General features: G+C 51.9%; 1 protein-coding gene across 1 annotated transcript in view; it reads right to left on the reverse strand.

Annotated features, from left to right (window-relative positions):
• Positions 1-20,953, reverse strand: part of RPH3AL (rabphilin 3A like (without C2 domains)) — a 125,486-nt gene that overhangs the window by 52,308 nt on the left and 52,225 nt on the right. Inside the window, 1 exon segment of the mRNA XM_089900650.1 lies at positions 8,690-8,776. Within this exon segment, the coding sequence (XP_089756776.1) occupies positions 8,690-8,776 (87 nt within the window).

The raw sequence follows: 20,953 nt of genomic DNA on the forward strand, positions 1-20,953 counted from the left end.
TGCTGGGCCCCAGGGCCCTCCTCCTCCTGCTGCTTCCGCCTGTGTGGGAGGCCAGGAGCCTGCGCTGAGAGCCGCTCCACTTGGCAAAGCAGGGCACGTGGGCGGTGGCCAACACACTGAGGAAGTGTGACCATCCGGATCCCCTGGGGCCGCAGTGGCAGCAGCCCGGAGCGAGCCAGACACAGATGGCGGGGTGCTCAGGCAGCCACCCGTGCACCAGCCACCCACGCCTGAGCGCACTCCCGGGCCTCCGGAGGCGACCCTCTGGCAAAGCTGTTTGTAGCAAAAATCCAAACTGCAAGTAACAGAAGGACCAGAAGAGAACCAGAGCGGGGAAGCAGATGGCAGCTTGCGGTAAGCACGGGCTGCCCTCCTGGGAGCCAAGTGCCACGAGGATGCTGGGTGCGGCTGGATGGCTGCTTCCCACGGGCTCCAGCTGGGAGCGAGGGGGCCCCTGATTCTCCCAACCTCCTGCAGGCTTGTGCCAAGGTGGACCCTCCTCAGGGGCCCTAACTGGGCTACTAGTTACCCACCAGCCCTGGGGGGGGGGGCAGGGGTTGAGATGATTTAAAAATCACCATGTGAAGCCACTTTCCTACTCCACAAATTCCCCTTTCAGTCAATCAAGAAGCAACAAGGAGAGAGGGGCTGGAAGCAGGAATACAGACCTAGCATCAATGGGCACCGTGGGACCCCAGCCAGGGCCATCTGTGATAAGACTACAGGGAAGTCAAAAGTCCCCTGCCGGGAAAAGGTTCTAAAGTGATCTAAACAAGGAACCCGCTTTCCTCTTTTGCAAATGTCTCTTTCAATCAGCAAACCTCTCCCGAACACCTTTTATATGAAAAGCACTGCAGGAGACACAGTAAGTGTTGGTGCAGCCCGGTCTCCAGTGAGCTATAATCAGGATGCTGGGTGAAACAGGGAAGGCACAGCGGACGCTGGGCGGAGAAGAACGCTCTCATTGCGTTAATCAGCTTCCAATCACTTACAAATTGGCCTCCTCCCCTTTCTAGCTCATCCGCCTCAGAGAATGCCTGCATCCTCGAAGAAGCCCTCCTGCTCCAAAGGTACATTTTAGGGGCTGCAGGAATGGTTTCTAGAATCCTGGGGAATCTGGATTCCAATTAACTTTCCCCCTGATTACAGTATAACTTTGAGTGAGTCACTCTTTTTTTTTTTTTTTAAATGAATCGGATTAAAGGCTAAACAATCAATGACGTGAATTTCTGGCTTTGCAACATCATGTGTTTAGAAGCCCCCACGAGGTCCTTCCCAAGCTCGCACTAACACACCCAAGAAAGCTCGTGAATAAAGGGCGTGCGAACACCAGCACAGGAGGGATCTGACATTTCACCTACAGTCAGTCTCCCCTCTGAAGACAGGCGAGTGGGATGGATGAGACGGGTGTCACCGGTCCACCCACCCTTGCCTGCCTAGCAGGGATCAGGGCGCAGGGTCAGGGCTGTCCCTGGGCAGCCTTCCTGGCGTGGCACGACTACGGGTTTCTGGTGGTGCTCAGGGGCTGTCCTCCCTCCTCTAATTCTGTCTTTATGGATGGGAGATAGACTCCCAGCAAACAACCAGGTAGGTGTGGGAAGGAGCTGGCAACAGTGAACTGCATCTGGGAAGGTGTGTTTTCTTAAGTAAAGCTCAATCGTGGGAGAGTGGGGAGAGGGGGGAGAGCCAAACTAGGGGCTGCAGATTTCCAAGTCCTCCCTAGTTCTGTTTTTTTTTTTTTTTTTTTGCGGTACGTGGGCCTCTCACCGCTGTGGCTTCTCCCACCGCGGAGCAAAGGCTCCGGACGCGCAAGCCCAGCAGCCACGGCTCACGGGCCCAGCCGCTCTGCGGCATGTGGGATCCTCCCGGACCGGGGCACGAACCCGTGTCCCCTGCATCGGCAGGCAGACTCTCAACCACTGCGCCACCAGGGAAGCCCCCTCCCTAGTCCTGATGGCCAGAGGGCCAGGTCCCAGGAGAATCGGGGTATCTCCTCCGTGGAGCAGAATCCCAGACAAAGGAAAGGGGCTGTGAGCAGTGCTTGAGCTGCTTCTGGTAAACCCTGGGCCTGCAGCTCTCACAGCATCAGGAGGGGGATAAAGGCACATGTGCAACCACCAAGACCAAACACAAGAAGCCACCAAAGTCAGACCAAAAAAGAAAAAAGGAATCAGTGAAAAAAAAAAAAAAAAAAAGGAATCAGTGACGTGGAAGAAAAGTTTTAAGAGTTTTCGGAATGGAGGGAAAAATGAAGAGAACTTGAAAATGACTTGGTAGAAGATGATAAATACACAAGGCAGAGAATGGCAATGCACTCTTCAAATTACAAGTGCTCCCAAGAAGAGACCAGACTAGTTCAGGAACAAAGCAATAAGCAAAAACATAATTGAAAAGCTTTTCTGAATGGAAGGTCCAACTATGTTTGTCCTAGAAAAAGAAATCAGTGAAAATGACCCAGGCATATCCAGATGACATTACTAACTTCCAAATATAGGCATAAATAATACTACCAGGTTATTTAAAAGGGAATAAAAGCATACGCCTGGCTTCAGACTTCTCCCCCACGTCTCTGTTCTCGCCTTCAAAACTACTTTACGCTGAGCATCAGATCTGGTCAGCCCGCCTTCTCCTGTTCTCAGTTTTGACTTCACGGGCTACACCTGCTTGTTGCCTACACTGCATCCTGGAAACTGTCTTCTGGTTCACAAGGTCCTTCCCTGGGGTTCTGCAGGTGTGCCTGATGTGCTATTTAACCAGTCCACTGAGGGATGTCTCATTCCCTTTTCTTTCTTTCTTTCTTTTTTTTTTTTTAGATTTTTTTTTTGACGTGGATCATTTTTAAAGTCTTTTATTGAATTTGTTACAATCTTGCTTCTGTTTTATGTTTTGGTTTTTTGGCCATGAGGCATGTGGGATTGAACCTGCACCCCCTGCGTTGGAAGGCGAAGTCTTAACCACTGGACTGCCAGGGAAGTCCCTTATTCCCTTTTCTGTGTCTTTAAATCTTGAACTTGTATCAGAGTTTATTAATTTGCCGACAAGGAAACCAGGAAAGTGACCAAAGAACGTGCCCATCCACAGAGGGAATAGAAATGAGGTGGGACAGGGAGCTGGGGGGCCGAACACTTATATAAGCAGCTGGTTTAATTAGGTAAAGACTGTGGTTTCGTGTGGTCACAAAAACATCATATTCGTGGCAGTCAGTACAGTGGATATCAGGGGCCGGGGACTCCAAGCTGTTGGGAGTGCCAACCAGGGATCAAAAATAAAAAACAATGAATAAGAAGCAAATGATAAGGAAACATCTGTGTCTGTTAATGGGAATGACAAGGTTTACTGCTCTAAAAAATTACTGAAGTATCATTTGATTGAGTTTGTGAATTCCTTAATAACATTTTTCATCTTTAGAAATGAAAATGGTTCATTTGGTTCTTTTTTCAAATTTGCTCATTCTTTTTTCAAATGTCCTATTTGTTCAGTTTGGCTTCTATTGCTTCTCTTATCTCTTTTACTTAATTTAAAAACTTATTTGGACTTTCCTGGAAGTCCAGTGGTTAGGACTCCGTGCTTCCACAGCAGGGGGCACGGGCTCGATCCCTGGTCGGGGAGCTAAGATCCCACATGCCGTGCAGTGAGGCCAAAAAAAAAAAAACTTACTTATATTTCTTTCACAGTTTCACTATTATCTCTAGTTCCCTGGGCACTGATTCTCCTAGTTGTTACATTTGCCTACTCTCCCTCATGGTGGTTCTTTTCACGTGTGGTCGGTTAGACAACAGAAGCCAAACTCACAGAATTTTGAGTGGGAAAGATGATGATCAATTGCATTATTAGTCAAGTCACTGTCTTTTTTTGTATAAAGGCAACAGCTATTACCAGATAGCAAAAGACTCAGAAAATACACTGTCCACATGTCATTATTTAAGATCACATAGCCAGTTAATTATAAGTCAAAAGCAATAACTCAAGGGTGTATAGGTAATGAGGGTCTATAAACACTCGTGTTTAGTTTTCCCTTCTAAGTATCCATTCTGAGGACATAATCTCAAATGTAGGCAAGGAGCTATGTACACAGATATATAAAGCAATTAGCAATGAGAAGGAAAAAAGGAAATAACTCAGATGGCTTAAATGAGCAGAATATCCATATGACAGAATGTTTACAAAGAGTTATTGATTACACTGAGAACTGCTTACGACAAAATGTTAATTTTAAAACAGAGGTTCAACAATATAAAGAAAAAAGACACAGAAAAAAGATAGAAAGTAATTATGCCAAAATGTTAACAGTGATTGTGTGTGGATGGTAAGATCATGGATTTTGGGAGGGTGTATATTTCTTTATGCTTTCTATACATTGTGAATGTCAATGATCCATATTAATTTTATAATCAGAAAAGAGTTAAATGTATAAAATATTTAAAAAAATGAAAACTTCTGCGGGTAACAACAGTCAAGAACTTAAATATCTGGGGTAATATTAAATAAGAAAGACGAAATATCATGGTACTAACTCTGACATTATAGTCTATAATTTATACTCAACACAGTAGCCAGAATATCCTTTAAAAATTGGGGGGGGACTTCCCTGGTGGCGCAGTGGTTGAGAGTCCGCCTGCCGATGCAGGGGACACGGGTTCGAGCCCTGGTCTGGGAAGATCCCACATACCACGGAGCAACTGGGCCCGTGAGCCACAACTACTGAGCCTGCATGTCTGAAGCCTGTGCTCCGCAACAAGAGAGGCCGCGATAGTGAGAGGCCCGCGCATCGCGATGAAGAGTGGCCTCCGCTTGCCACAATTAGAGAAAGCCCTCGCACAAAAAAACAAACAAAAAAAACACAAAAAAACACGCCAGGGAATCCTAAAGACCTTCTAATTGATAATAAAAGAGAACTTAAAAAAAAAAATTGGGGGAGGATTCAGGTCACACTTCTCCTCTACTTCAGACCTTCGAGGGCTCCCCATTTCACTCAGAGTAAAAGTCAAAGTCCTTCCAAGGATCTACAAGGACCAACATGATCGACCCCCGGCCACGTCTCTGACCTCCTCTCCTGAACCTGACTTTGCTCCAGTCACACTGTTCTACTTGCTGTTCCTCAAACCTACTAAGGACACACCTGCCTCAGGGCCTTTACACTTGCAGTGCCCTTTACTTGGAACGCTTTCTGTCCACGCAGCCACATAGTGTGTTCCACACCTCAGCTCAAATGACATTTTATCAGTGAGCCCTTTCCTGACCCCTGTATAAAACAGCAGCTACCCCTATGTTCCCATCACCCCGTCCCCTTTACCAAGTACTTTTTCACCATCTGTGACATGGCAGAACTTCCTTTATTGCGTTTGTGGTCTCCATCTCCCATGAGAAGAGTTCTTTTGCCTGGTGCATAGAAGATGCCCAGTAAATAAGCATTGAATGCCCGAACAACTAAATGCGTGAGACTGTAAGCTCCTCAAGAGCAGAGGGGCTGAAGCGGACACGACTGCGTCACCGAAGTGCACAAAACAGGCAGCAATGCCAACCTGATGGTCCCAGGGACGTGTAACCAACATTCGACTCACTCCAGAAAAAAAGACTTATAATTACAGCCAAAGATGACAGCAGAGAAGAGTCAAATGGAAAAAGAGATAAGCGTGTTTGGGCACAGTAATATGAGAGTTTCCATCAGAAAAGGCAAGATCTTCCATCAGGACCTGGTTTTTGCTGCACGACAGAACTCCACATTTTTATCACAGACTCAGAACCAGCTCTACGTGGCACTTAAAATGACATTTCAAACGCTCTATTTAGCTATCTCTTTGTTGCGATTAGATATTTTTCTACGGGGAAAAAAAAAAAAAAGGCATTAGGAAACCAATTTCCCTGGCACTCTCCCACCCCAAAAGCAGGCAGGAAAATGCAGCGCTTGGGTATGGTATCCACAGGCACCCAGACAGACACACATACTTTCAGGGCCCGTCCACACCTCCTAAGCGTCCACAGTCTGCCTGGTCCTGCAGAGGGAATACAGCATCCTTGATCTTGCCCAGTTTTATCAGCCTCTAGAAATTCAAGGACAAACCGATCGCATAGTGCACAGCCTCACATCCTTTACTTAAGGAAAGATAAGAAAATTCGTCCTAAGCTATTTCAGACTTTTCTGGGCATCGGAGCGCTCGGAGATTAGGACGGGCTGGTGATGGACGCTGCCTGCCGTAGCTCAGGGCTATTAATGAGCGTGAGGGTAACTCACGGTGGGGCTGGACGGGGCCAGCTGACCCCCACCCAAGCCCTCCACTAAATTATTACATCTGCTAAATTTTTTTTTTTTGTGTGGCACGCGGGCCTCTCACTGTTGTGGCCTCTCCTGTTGCGGAGCACAGGCTCCGGACGCGCAGGCTCAGCGGCCATGGCTCACGGGCCCAGCCGCTCAGCGGCATGTGGGATCTTCCCGGACCGGGGCACGAACCCGTGTCCCCTGCATCGGCAGGCGGACTCTCAACCACTGCGCCACCAGGGAAGCCCGACATTTGCTAACTTTGTATTTCCTCTCATCGCCCTCCTTTTCTTTGACAATTCCTTCATCTCCATCCTCCCCACAGCTCAGCCGCGTCTTGCCATCCTGCTCAGGAATCTCCTACAAGATAGTATTTTAGGGAATTTTCCTCTCTCGTGGATGCCTGCATCTTAGAAGGGACCCCTTGAAGCCCAGAAGGACCTCAAGTTCAGAGGGGGAAGTTCCAGCTGGGTAAGAGAGGCAGGCTTCTAATATTGATGGAGCGCCTATTCTAGGCTGGACGCTTTGTCTACTGTAATGATGTTGCTGAATTTTCAAGGTATCTCCATGAAACAGGTATTATCGTCTCCATTTCAGGATGAGACATCAGGGACCTCTGGGCAAGACAGACTAGAATGTTAGTTCACACTTGGAGGCCCTGCCTACTATCTTCCCTGTTCCAAAGACACGGCAGTGACCCATGAAAAGATTCCAGCAAGGAAGCTCAGCTATTCTCAGAAGTAAGATATATATCTCGATGGATCAAAAGCTCCAAATATTTACTATTTTGAGGGGCTGAAGGCACAGCCTGCTGACTCAGAACCCAGAAGCAGGTGGAGGGAGCTGGAAGGTTGGTTTTCCAAGGGTACAGGGACTAAAAGTCTCCCACGGGAGGTGGGGGACCAGTCCCTGAAATGGGGGCTGGTGAAAGCACTTTCCATCTGAGGCAGGAAGCTGAAAAAACCAGGGGTACCATTTCCCCACCCTCCTAAGACTAAAGCTTACCTGTGAATGTGAATAGTGATAGAGGCCGGGAGAAGCACACACGTAGCCAGGGCCTGGCCAGACTGCCTATGGCTTTGACGACTGGCTCCAGGAATAATCCCATGATCGCTGTGAACATGCAGCTCATCACTAACCCAAGACAGCTGGCCCTGCGCCGGGGGACCCAGGACCTGGGTGGAGGCAACTTGAAATCACTCGGCAAGGAGAGCTGGGTGGAGGTGATGAGCAAGGAGAGAAAGAGAGAGAGAGACGGACTCCCACTCAAGATGAGCAGACAAACCCCAAGTCCAAAACACCCGAGGAAAGCTGTTGCTGACAGAGACAACCAACAAAGAGTCTCAAAGATTTAGCGAGCTGGAAAGCAGTACTGAGGAAAGTATCTCAGAAAGGTAAAGAAAAAAAATGAGAAAGCACCGTTGGGAGCTGTGGAGAATGGATGGAGAGGCTCAGAACTGTATCCCACAGGGTTTCCAGGAGGGGAGACTTGGAATGGCAGGGCAGCAATATTCAAGGATATCATGGCTGAGGATTTTCTCTAACTAGAGACATTTTATGGATCCTCAGATGAAAGACGCATATTAATCACCAAGCAGGTAAGTTAAAAAAATAAATCCACATCTCGAAAACCTGGGGCATCTTCCCTCTACCCGACCCCTTCTGTTCCTGAGATCCCTGGCCCATGGCCTTCCCCAGGAGCTGCCTGACAAGGTCCTCCACTGTTTTAGCCCCATTCCTGATCCTGGCACAGTGAGGAAAGCCCTGGGTTTGGGGTTGGGAGACGTAGGTTCGAGCCCCCCATCTGATACTGCCTCAGAGTCCTTGCTGAGCCTTGATTTCTTCCCTTCAAATGGGATCAGAAGTAGGATGATAGAAATTTAGAGCCAGAAGGGACTTTGGGGGCGGCGTCATCACAGGAGACCACGGCTAGACCACGGTCAGACCCACTAACTAGCTCGGTGCCCACAAGATACTTAACCTCCTGCGTCTCCACTTCCCCATCATTAAAAGGGGATAATAACAGCACTGGCCTGTGGGGCTGCATAAGGATGACATGAATTCATTCGCGTAAAGAACTCAGCACGGTGCCACGCGCAGAGTAAACCTTCAACCCGGGACAGCCATTTCTGTTACGATAATAATAGACGCCCATGAAATGCCACCTGCGACCTATACGCAGTGCGAGGGGCTCCCCACTGAAACCACGGACCCCAGGCAGAGCAGAACCAGGGGCCATTGCCCCCTCTGCACCGGGGAACGGGCAAGCCAGCCGGCTACCCTCCCCACCCTCGTCCCGGGCTGCCCCTGGTAGGCCCTCCTTGGCCTTCTGAGAAGCCCCTCTCCGTGACCAACCATGAACTTCCCTGAATTCGTGCACGCCCCGGCCCCGCCCAGGCCCCCCCCCAGACCCCGCTGCCCCGGGTACCCTACCTCTCTCTGCTCACTGCAGATCTTACACAGCCACAGGGGCCGCTTCTGGCCGGGGGAGGCCTCGATCCCGCATTTGGTGCAGACTTTCTACAAGAGAGAGGACACGGGAACGTAAACACTCAGCTCCTTCCTCCTCAGCTGAGGGGCTGGGAAAACAAGGAGCCCTCTGGCACCTTCTGAGGGGATGGCTTTTGCTTCAGGCCCCAAAGGGCGATAACCCAAAGGATACAGATCATCTAAGACCCGTAGCTGGCTTTGGGGCACAATAGGTGTGCCCATCCAAGGATCTCCGTGATAGAAATTCACCCTCACAAGTACAACCTGTTGGGATCACGTCAAAAACAAATAAGCTTGCTGAGAGTCACAGCTGCATCATTTTCAATAGCAAGGAACTGGAAACAACCCAAACGCCCAATACCAGAGGCCGATACAGGCAAACACAACTGAATACGATACGGCCTTAACACAGCAGACTGTGTGGGTCCCTGGAAATGTGGGCAGGAAATGATGTTTTTCAACAAAGAAAACATAAAAAAAAAAAAAGAGCATGGAATAGTGAAAGGAAGGGAAGACCAGGAACAACAAAAAAAAAGAACATGGAGCAAAGAAAACAGACATTTGTATATAACCATGCAAAACATTCACTTGTGTGCCTGACAAGGTAAGACGATGATATGGTGACAAATACCAGTGACCGCTTGGGCACTTCCTTCATGCCAAGGCCCTTCATTTAACGATCCCAGGACCCCTATTATATAAGAATTAGGCCCATTTTACAGGCAGTAGTTTGAGAATTGCTCAAGTTCACGCAGCAAGTAAGTAACAGACTCAGGTCTGCCTCTAGAGCTGCTATATAACTGCCCCCGGACACGTGAGCCACCAGAACCTAGTCTCTGCAGCGTTTCTCCCTCTACAGAGTTGCTGAAGATCATATAACTTCTCGGTACATATTTTGCTTCCCCGAGATGCACAGCCACAAGCCCTGGTGGGAAAAAGCCAGATGAAAAGCACCAGGAGGCAGAGGGGCACTTGGTGGGGCTGAGACCTCTTCTGGGCTAACCCAGGTAGAGTCTGATTCAGGGACAGCGTGTCCTCCTCAGAGAACAGTCACACCAGCTAATCAATGCATCTTTCTGCCGCTGCGTGGAAGCTGCCCGGTCCCTGCGGGGCTTGGGGCTCTCTCCTCTCCTCTCTCCTGTCGAGGGAAGGCTATATCTGCGGCTTGGCCTTTTCTGCAGGCTGCCAACTGAGCAAGGAGCACACCTCTCCACGGAGAGGGAAATGTCACCAACTTGGCTTTTCAGAGCATGTTGTGACCGCCTGATTGGGCAGCGGGGCCACAGGAGGTGAGGAATCAGCTCATGGCAGAAGGGAAGCTATGATACATTCGTGGGGGGTATGCATTCGCTTCCATCAGACCCGCAGGTATAAGAAATGTCACTTTTCTTTTATTTCTCCAAATAAATTGTAACATGCTCCAAGCTCCTGTCCCTCTGGGTTGGCAGGAAAGTCCATCCCAGTCTGTTTGGGCCCCGCTCTCGCGAAGGTCCCAGGCTTGGGGTCTTTGGTGGCGCAGTACGTCTGGGAAGGGTCCCCTGGGTGCTGCCGGACTGCTCACTGCTGTGCTGTTCCCCCTCTGAGCTCCCACGTCCCTCAGAGGGGGAAGGGGCCTGGCCACTTCTGTGTCAGGCCTGGGTTTGGGATCTGTGCCAGGCTGGGGTGCCGCCTCTCTGGGAGCCAGCAGCCTGTCCCCCTGGAGCCCCGAGCCACCAGTCTGGAGACTCTCCCTTCCCCACTAGAACTGCCTCTTGCTACCCCTTCCAATGCTCACCCCAACCCTTCTACCTCTAGGACAGGGGCCCCCATAAGCCCATAAGATGGGACTCAAGAAACACACATGGGGGCTTCCCTGGTGGCACAGTGGTTGAGAGTCCACCTGCCGATGCAGGGGACACGGGTTCGAGCCCCAGTCCGGGAAGATCCCACGTGCCACGGAGCGGCTGGGCCCGTGAGCCATGGCCGCTGAGCCTGCACGTCCGGAGCCTGTGCTCTGCAACGGGAGAGGCCACAGCAGTGAGAGGCCCGCGTACCGCAAAAAAAAAAGAAACACACACGGGCCCCTCCTTCCTGGGGTGAAGAGAGGGAGGAGGCGCTGAAGCCGGCGGGCTGTTTTTCCTGCTCATTCCCATGATCCCGTATAGATGGCACACATGGGAAAATCAGTGGAGCCATCTCAGAGAGGGGAGATTTCCCTCTTGTGTTTTCTACATGCTTGTACGGTTCAGTGACGGCTCGTCCTCCAAGCGCGCAGTGTGCCCTGACCCCCTCCCAAGGTTGCTGAATCAGACGATGCTGCTGGGAATCGGGAGAGAAGACCAGTTCCTCCCATTATGGAACACCAGCCCCTGCCACCCTGGAAACAGTGTGAAGGAGGTGGGTGTCATGATGTCCATCATACGGGTGAAGGAAATGAGGCTCAGAGATGTTGAAGGCTGCCCGCAGTCCCACAGTTAGGTAGCGACAGTCAGGATTTGGGAAGCTCCCCTCTTCTGGACCTTAGGAGAGCTGAGCACCGCGTGGAGCACGGCCCTGTGTTGCGAGGGTGGGGCCCGGTGAGGCACCCAACGCTCAATCCCAGGTCGGCCTGCCTGCCAGGCCAAAGGGCATGTCTGGCTGCCTTGGAGGAGTGACATTTAAGCAGGGTTTGAAGGATGGGCGTGCACAAGCCCTCGATAAATAACATCTGACTGACTGGCTGATCATCTACGCTGTTGGGCAGCAGGGAAAGAAGCTAGGAGAGAGTGCCTGAAAGCTGTGTCCTGTCTTCTACCCAGAGAACACAGCACACGGAACCATCTGGCCTGGGGGCAGGAGCCGTGTGGACCAGTCGCCTTCCAGAGGCAGGGTCAAAGGCTGTTGGGTCAGCTCCCAGTCCTGGTGGGGGAGGGATGGATGGCATGTCCCAAATGTTCTCTCCTCCCCTTGTCCTGTGGGGCTCTGGAGGGAGTTGGGGGTGACGTGACAGGGCATACCCTCCCTGGCCCACGGGCAGCCCTGTTTTCAGGCTACCAGCCATCACTAGTGGAACCCCCGGTCAGTCCCGGCCATCTCTTGGTCTGTCTTTACAAGCTCCAGCGTCTCCAGCTGGGGAATCCGGGCCAGCAAAAAGATAACACGCCCCACTTCAAATAATACATAATTGCTGTTCTATTAAATCTCAACCAAGAAGAGAATAACGAGCCTTTTCCCCTCATGGGCTTGGTCTTTGTTCCAGGTTCCAATAAAGAAAATCAAGCAGGTGGTATTTAAAAAAGCCAGTGAGAGAGAGTGTGAGCCGGCCACAACATCAACTCAGTGTAAAGGGAACACTGCACAGTCGTGTCAAGGACAGCCGGGCCTGGGGGTGGCCACCAGCTTCCCTGCCAAGTGGGTTTCCATTGAGCGGAATTGCCCCGGGTGAGTGAGCACTGGCTTCCCGGGCTTGGCTCTCTCATGCTTCCTGCAGCCTCAAACCGTGTCTGAGCGTTAAACAAACCAAGTCTAGCTTCTGGGCCTGACTCAGATGCTCCATGCATTCCTTTTGCAAATGTACATCCCATCCCAGAACATGCATGGCGAAAGGGGGTGGCTCAGGGTGTAGCCCACGGGACACAGGCTTTGGGGCAGGGGAGAGCAGCGTCTGCCATTTAGATGCAACCTTGGGCTTGTTACTAGCCTTCTCTGAGCTGCATTTTCTTGTCCTGAAGACGGTGGTAACAGGCAGGCTCATGTCACAGTTAGGAGGGTCAAGGGAGATGACTGACGAAAGTGCTCAGCACGGTACACGGTAAGGAGCAGGCAGCGACCACAGTCCTGCACAGCTGCCTCAGTGAAGGATGCCACACGCATCAGTCATATAAGCCAAAACCCCAGAATCATCCTTGATCCCCACTCTCCCTCCTGCCCATCCAAATAATCCATCTCCAAGAACTCTAAATCTCACTAGAACTGTCCACTCTCCTCCAAGACCCTCCCTATCCATACTGCCATCTCCGGGGCCTGCACCATGGCCCCACCCCACCTTGGCCAACCTCCAGCTGGTTCCCAGCATGGAAGCCAGTGTGATCTTTTCAAGATGCAAATCTCATCACGTCCTGTCTACGGTCCTTGCCAGCTTAGGAGCCTCCAGAGACTTCCTGTTGCCCTCTGGATGAAGACCACACCCTTTCACATGACGCATGATGCCCGCTCAGGGTAGACCTACCTCCTTGTGACCTCAGCTTGCACCCCTCTCCCCTACTCTACTGCCTCGTTCTCCATCTCAAGCCCCAGCCGTGTTGGCCTGACTTCAGTCCCTGGTCCTCAATCTGCTTTTCCTGCCACTGGACCTTGGCATGTGCTGCTCTCTCTGTCTGGGATGTACTTGACCACACGCTCTCCTCATGAGCCTATGCATCCTTCAGACCTCAGCAAAAGCAAAAGCACCGCTTCTTCAAGGAAGCCTTCTCTGCCGTCTTAACCCGGTTGGAGCTTCCCTAACAGGCTCTCGCCTCTTCTCCTCCACTGAGACTTACCCTCATTTGTGTGGCTGTGTAACTACGGTCACTTCCCCTGCTAGGCTGTCAACAACCAGAGGGCAGAGGCCGCGTCTGTTTCTGTTCACCTTCCTGTTTCCGGCATGATGAATTTTTGTGGAATAAACGAATAAACAAATGAGAGCTACTTTTAACATTACACCTGAGAAGGCAAGATGTGGCCCCTCCTGGAATATGCCAACCTGCTGGGGGGAAGAGACGCACAGAAACAGGAAACACTCGCTGGGCAGCAGCGGGGCAGGGGGTGCCCCGTCCACACTGAGTGAGGCTGACTGGTCAGGTGACGGGAGACCAGACAAGGAAGAGCCTCCTCTGGGGTGGGGTGTCAGGGGTGGTGGGACTGCTGCCCGGTGGGCCTCACTCTCAGTGGGCGGGGCATGAATCCAGGCTGGGCTGGCCACAGAGGAAATGACTTTGCTAAGGGTGGGGGCAGAGATGTGTGCCCCGCCCTCCACGTGGCCACTGCCTGCCCGCCGCCCCAGGGGCACATCCTGCAGGCTGCCTGTGTGTTCAGACTCTTTCCAAGGTCTGTGGGGGCGCCCTCCTGAGCATCCTCATACCCTAGCCCACTTTGGTCACCCCAAGACTCCCTGGAACCCCGCCTCTCTATCCAACATCATCACCTTCACCTTCCCACGCTATAGGTCAGAGTCAGAGGCACGACAAGGTCCGGGAGACCACAGAGCTGGGGCACCTCACTCCCAGGCCGGCCTTCCCATCCTCACCGCAAGCCCCTGACTCATTCCACGCGGAGCCTTCACGCTCCACGGCGGAGTCCCTGAGCTGCCGCCGACTAGAAGGGAGCAGGTGTGGGGCCCACGCGGGGGTGGGAACGAAACTGCTCGCACCCCTCCAGAGCGCTTAGTACCCGGGAGTCAGCCACGCTCTCTGTGACAGGCCCTGGAGGCTTCGCTGCTGCTGCTTCATGCATCACACAGAAAGCAGTGTTCCCGACACTCAGCCAGCCAAAGAAAGACAAAATTGTGCTTAAATGTTCCACGCGAGGAGGCCCGAAAAACATACGCTGTGCTGCAGAAATGAATAATGGAGACGGTTAATTTGAAAATATTTGGTGCTTCAAGTCAACAAACGTTTACTCAATACTGGATGGAAGGTGCTGCTCTAGGAATGATGAGGATGAACAAGCCACGGCCCTTTGTCCTCAGCGAGGGTTCCATCGAGCGGAGGACTTGATGAATGAGCAAAACTCATCTGGAAAAGGACTTGCCCAAGAGCTTCAAGACTGAAACTGGAAAAGGACTTGCCCAAGAGCTTCAAGTTTCACCGACTGAAGTTTGTCAGTGAGACGGTCTCTCCTTAGGAACCTGGCAGCAATGATGCTCATGGAGTGGCTGCCCCCGACCCTCACCCCAGGAAAGCAGGGTAAAGAAATGGCTGTGTCCAGACAATCACAGCACAGGCACGAACAACGTGAAGAAATCAGCCCATGAGTGTGCATTTCACGCCACCCAGTGTGCTCCCCATGCTAAAACTCAAATCTTCAGCAAGGAAAAAAATCCGATTGTGTTTTGGAGAAAGGTACTCGGCAATAAAAAATGACGACGTAAACAGAAAGAATGAAAACAATCACGACGGAACTGTGTATTTACTGACATGGAGCAATGTTCACAATAAATTAAGTTAAAAAAGCATGTTATAAACAGTAAGCCTAGTGTGATTCTCTACCATATAGATATGTATATGTGCCTATATCCATTTAGAAGTAGATATATACACAGAAAAGTATCTGGAAGGAGACCGGCCAAAACATAAATTGAATTGTGCTAAGTCGAAATCTATTTTAAATGGGTAAGCAGAATTCCTATTTAAAGGAAGGCTATGCTAAATGTTTTGGGAAATCACTTGCCCCGACTTCATTTTTTGACCCTATCTGGATTTTTGTGGGTCAGGATGGATTAAAGAAGCCGAAGACATAGGCACAAACGGGAGGGAGACTGGACTTGCTGGTTGAGTGTGGCTCAAATGTAGATAGTCAGGCTTGCCTCCACCCCCCTCCACCTCCGCAGGTGGTGTCCACAGGTCACTGACCCCTCTGATCACAGGATCAGTCCTGCTCAACCCCAAGACATCAGCCAGGCTTGGAGGTGCATCACCAGCCCTGGAGGGCCAGGAGTGCAGGGGCTAGACATGGCCTCCTTGCTATAGACAGACTCAGTATCTGGAACCCAGGTTCTGCTGCCAAATGACTTTTAGTACGTTAGATATTGATGTACACATTAAAAATATTTATATACTTTAGATATTGATGTACATATTATAAATATTTATATACTTTCTCGAGCCCTGGTGCTACACCAGGCATCAAGGTAGGTGCTTTATGTAGAATCTCACTTAATTTTCATAACCACACTAAGAAGTGGGTATTACGGTCCCTATTTTATCAACTCAGGATCTGAGGCTTGAGGCTAAGTAACCTGACCACGAGGAGCTGGGATGTGGACCTTGCACTGTTTGAGCTCTAGGTTTCTGCTCAGACAAGAGATTCATCCAAGCCTTCCTTCTCCACCAGGGGCTCAGGTGAAGGCAGGGCTGGCTCCCTGGGCCCCGGCTCCCCTTCCAGAACACCACACTCGGTCAAGCCTCAAGTGGGAGAGGGCACAGCCAGGGCCCTCCTGTTCATTAGGACACAGTCTGGGGGCCAGCAGGGCTCAGGGCATGCTGACCTGAGCCCTGACCACTGCAAATACTGAGTCACCCAAAGATGCACAGCCTTAAGAATGCCGGCCACCTGCTGCTTGGCCTGAGACAGAAGCCAGGAGGCGCCCGGAGAAGAATTTCAGAAGGAAGACAAGCCTCTCTGTGCTTCCAACACTGGTGCCATGCCAGGGAAACGCCAGCCTTCCTGTGTCCTGGCTGCGGGTGGCAGGTGTACTACCCCACGCAGGGCCACTCTTCACCTCGGTCTCTGGAAGGCTGCACCGCCTCCTTTGAGTGAACCCTCCCCAGCTCCCCACCAGATGAGCCGCTGATGCTACGTGGGGACCACCTGCAGACCTCAGTCCTGGGCAGCCCCCAGCCACCTCTCCCAGCTGAAAGGCAGCACTGCAGATTTCAGGACTAGCTTCCAAAGCACTGCCTTCCATCTCCTGCCACTCGCTACCGTCAGCCCCGCATCCTGAGCAGAGAGGAGGGTTAAAAAGGCAATGGAAGGAGCTCGAGATGAACATTCATAAGCGCATACTGAAAAGGCATGCCTAGGGCTTCCCTGGTGGCGCAGTGGTTGAGAGTCCGCCTGCCGATGCAGGGGACACGGGTTCGTGTCCCGGTCCGGGAAGATCCCACATGCCGCGGAGCGGCTGGGCCCGTGAGCCATGGCCGCTGAGCCTGCGCGTCCGGAGCCTGTGCTCCGCAACGGGAGAGGCCGCAACAGTGAGAGGCCCGCGTACCGCAAAAAATAAAAACAAAAAAATGGAGACTCCATGCTGGGTTTTTGCCTCTTTCCCAGGCAAACGTGGGAAGCAAAGATTTGAGCTGTCTCGACGGGCCCTGGGGGCACGCACGGTGGGTGACAGGAGGGTCAGTGGTTGCACCATGGCTGCAGACGAGAGTTTGGGCAAAGGAGTGGAGACAGGTTATTCAGAATGAAGCTGAGAGGGAGGTTTTAAAGACCAGCAAATCTAATAACGTACGATCAAAACGGGACCACATGGGCTTCCCTGGTGGCGCAGTGGTTGAGAGTCCGCCTGCCGATGCAGGGGACACGGGTTCGTGCCCCGGTACGGGAGGATCCCACGTGCCGCGGGGTGGCTGGGCCCGTGAGCCATGGCCGCTGAGCCTGCGCGTCCGGAGCCTGTGCTCCGCAACGGTCGAGACCACAGCAGTGAGAGGCCTGTGTACCGCAAAAAAAAAAAAAAAAAACGGGACCACATGACACACAGCCCCGGGTCTCGAGGAATTCATTCATTCCTTCAGCAAGCGTCTGTGCGGGGCACGGTGGGTACTCAGCCCCTTGGGGTGAAGAGACGTACAAACTCTGGGTTGCGCAGACGGAGCACTGACTCCTGGTGAGACTGAGTCGTGACAAGGCAGAAACACTTGGTGGAAGGGAATTGTGCACAAATCATGGAAGGGCTGAGGGCTGAGGGGATGGCCGGGGGAGCCGGTGCGTCTCAGGCGAGGGCCAATGTCGACCCCCGAGGCTGGGGTGTTTCCCTCTGAGGGGGTGCCAGACCCTCCAGGGCCGAGGACAGGGCACTTGTAGGGGGAAAAGCACATTCAACAGTATGCTCACTTTTTACAAACATAAAATATTATTTTGAAATTTCAAATAGCATTAAAAAAGGTGGAAGGTTTCTACATTCATCTAAAGGGAGTCTGGGTTTTGAAAGGCTAAAATAACTGCTCTGAAGTCCCGATGGGGAAGAAGGACTGGTGGGGACTCCGCACTTCTCCCTCCCAAGCTCTAAGGGGACCTTGGGTCTCACGGGGCCTTGTGTGGGGACAGGCGATAGCACTGACTCTCCCCAGGGGTGAATGAGGGAGGAAATCAATGGGTGTCACACATAGAAAAAAAAAACTTACGGTTATGGAAGGGGAAGGGGGTGGGAAGGGATAAATTAGGAGTTAGAGGTTAACAGACATACACTACTATGTATAAAACAGATAAACAACAAGGACCTACTTTATAGCACAGAGAACTCTACTTAATATCTTGTAATAACCTATAACGGAAAAGAATCTGAAAAAGAGTATATCTATATATGTTATATGCATATATAATACGTGTATATATAACTGAATCACTTTGCTGTACGCCTGGAACTAACACAACACTGTAAATCAACTATACTCTAAAATAAAATTAAAATTACAAAAAAACCCAAGGACCTACTGTATAGCACAGGGAAGTATATTTGATGTCTTATAATAACCTAAATGGAAAAGAATCCGAAAAAGAATATATCTCTATATCTATAGCTGAATCACTTTGCTGTACACCTGAAACACTGTGAATAAACTATACTTCAATTAAAAAAAAAGTAATCGGTGAATGGTTCTCTAAGGGGTTCTTGGGCACAACCCTCCTAAAGTCTCCCAGGCCTGGAGTGCACCCTGGGGCCCCCCGTCCCTGGGCCAACCTGCCGAGAGGGAAGACTCTGGGGTAGATGGAGTCCAGTGCACGCGGGGGCTCCCTGACCCACACTGAGCTTTCCTGAAGCTCTGATCATGGCCGGCTCCTCCCGATTGGGTCCTGCCGGTCCTTCGGGGACCACTCCTGGAACCCTCCTCACTAGCTCCTTCCAGCCCTAAAGGAAGAAACCCTTCGCTCCTGGAACTGACGGGGCCTGGGCCATGGTTGAGCTCATCAAGTCCTCTGGCCTCTCAGCCGCGGGTCCACGTGGCTCCATCCAAATCCCTGGCCCAGCGGTCTCCCGGGACCACCACGTCACATGGTGGCCTGCAGCTCTCCCAGCCCACTCTGGCCGGGAGGGAGTCAGGGCAGAGGACGGCCCAGGTGGTGGAGGGAGCGGGCTCACGTCCTCTTGCTCCCTGCCAGGTGCTTACTTAGAATTACAACTCATAATAATGATAACAGTCACCGTTTACTGAGCACTTCCTCCGTGCCTGGCGCCCAGCTCAGCGCTCAACACACATTATCACATTTAATCCCGTTTATGTTCACAACAGCCCTGTGAGGGAGTTTTCATGATCCGGATGCCTTGGATGAGGAAGGCATCCTCACCCTCGGAGATCCTGGGTGGCTTGGCTAAGTTCATGTCACCAGGAGGTGGCAGAGCCAGGATGGGGACCCAGGCTCGTAATCATAAAAAGCAAGAGCTTATATAACACGTACTGAGTTGCTGGGCACAGCAGGAGCGCTTCACACAGATTAGTCACTCAGATGACGGCACTGGGGCAGACAGCCCAGGTAACTTGTCCGGGGCCACCCAAGGAGAGTAAGTGGAGGGCCGGACTGGGGTCCCACTCTCCGTCTTGCCTCTCACGCATGCCCGCTATGACCCCCACCCTAGTTGAGTAGGATGCCGATGGGGCCAGGAAAGGGATGTCCTGAGAGGGAGGAAGTGGATGGGGTTCTCCAGTGGACAGTGGTGGTCTGAAGACACATGGCTGAGACAGACACTGGCCATCCCGGGAACATGAACTCAGGGAATTAAAGGCCCCAGACACAGCCAGCTCCAGCCTCCCTCAGCCAGGCCACGGTTGCATAACCAACCTCAGCATTGGGCTGGGGCCTCCCACAGATAATCTCTCACCCAGAGGCGTGCCTGCCACCCGGTAGCCACCCGGCCCAGGCTCTGTTACAAGAGCACGGCCAAGGGAGAGGCTGGATCATTTTGGTTTTCTGTCCTCACAACCAGCATCCTAAAAACACCCTGCCCCTATCAGCAGCCTCCCAGCTAAGGCTACAAGTGAGCCTGGCTCCTCTGGGGCTGCCGCAAAGCCATAACTTGGAGGGAGGGCCAGGCAAGGAGCCCCTGGCCAGGTGTGCTGAGCAGATCCTAGCTCCGAAATTCTATGGCTCTAGGCTGTGCGACCAGCCTGTGGGACGGATCCCCAAAGATACTGAAGTCGCAGCCCTGCTTTGGGAACGCTTGAAATCTCCATGGGAAGGCCAGGTGGGGGTTTCCGGTGGACCTTCACCATCCCTCCCCCTAGAATTCGGTGGGCAGCAACTTTAGCTGCAGGTTGGGCCAATGACGTCAAGAGCATTCAGCAAACACTTCCTAAGGCCCTGCTGCTACCAGGCCCTGGACTAGGTGGAGAACACAGCGAGGCTCACAGGCTGAGGGCACAGAAACAAGAAGATGGGTGCACACATATGTGAGAGCCTTCCTCCTCGGCCCCCGCCTAACTCTCCAGCCTCACCAAGCCCACCATGCCAGCCCCAAACGCCTCACTGCCTGTTCCCAACACTCTAGGTACTTCCCTGCCTCTATGCTTTCACCCAGGCTTTGCCTCATGACTAGCGAACTCCTACGCATCCTTCAGGAACAACTCAAATGTCTCCTCCTCTGTGACTCCTTCCTTGATTTCCCCCCAGGGGAAGCACTAGTTACTCCCTCCTGCACACTCCCAATATGGGTCAACATCTCTAGAGGAGTGTTAATTGCATCATATTGAAATTGTCTACCCTGTGACTATGCTCCCTCTAGAAAAAGGACATCGTTGTTCTTGTTTAAATCCCCAAGTTTAGCAGGCGTCTGGCATATAGTTGGCTAGGAAGGGAGGGGCTGACTGACAAGCATCATGGACTGTGGGGTTGGGATTCTGCAGACATCTGGGGGCCGATGGTGGTTTTTAAGGAGGGGAGGGGCACGATCAGATCTGAGTTTCAGAAAAAGCACCTTTGTTGAAAATACAGATTCAGTCACTCCTGGTCAATTTGTCCTCTGTATTCTCAGCAGAGGCTCTTTTTCCAGAACATTCCCAGATGCCTATGGAATTCCAATCCTAGCTGGGTATGGAAGGTGAGGAAAAGGAAGGACTCTGGTTCATTCTAGAGGCTGCCAGCTGGCCAACAGGACGGACGGTGGTCATGTTAACAGAGTGGGGACGAGCGGCCGGCAAAATATTCGGCTTTGGACACATGGATACTTGCAGTGCGAGTGGACTCCTTGGAAGAGTTGTCCCGCCGCAGGTGACACCCAGGTCCAGAGCTTGGGAGGAAGGCAGGGGACAGAGACGAGGGAGGGCCAGCACACGGCAC

Source organism: Delphinapterus leucas, chromosome 19, assembly GCF_059928025.1.
Source record: "Delphinapterus leucas isolate spDelLeu-1000000601 "Yukka" chromosome 19, BTC_Dleu_Yukka2, whole genome shotgun sequence".
In the NCBI taxonomy this organism is placed as follows: Eukaryota; Metazoa; Chordata; class Mammalia; order Artiodactyla; family Monodontidae; genus Delphinapterus; species Delphinapterus leucas.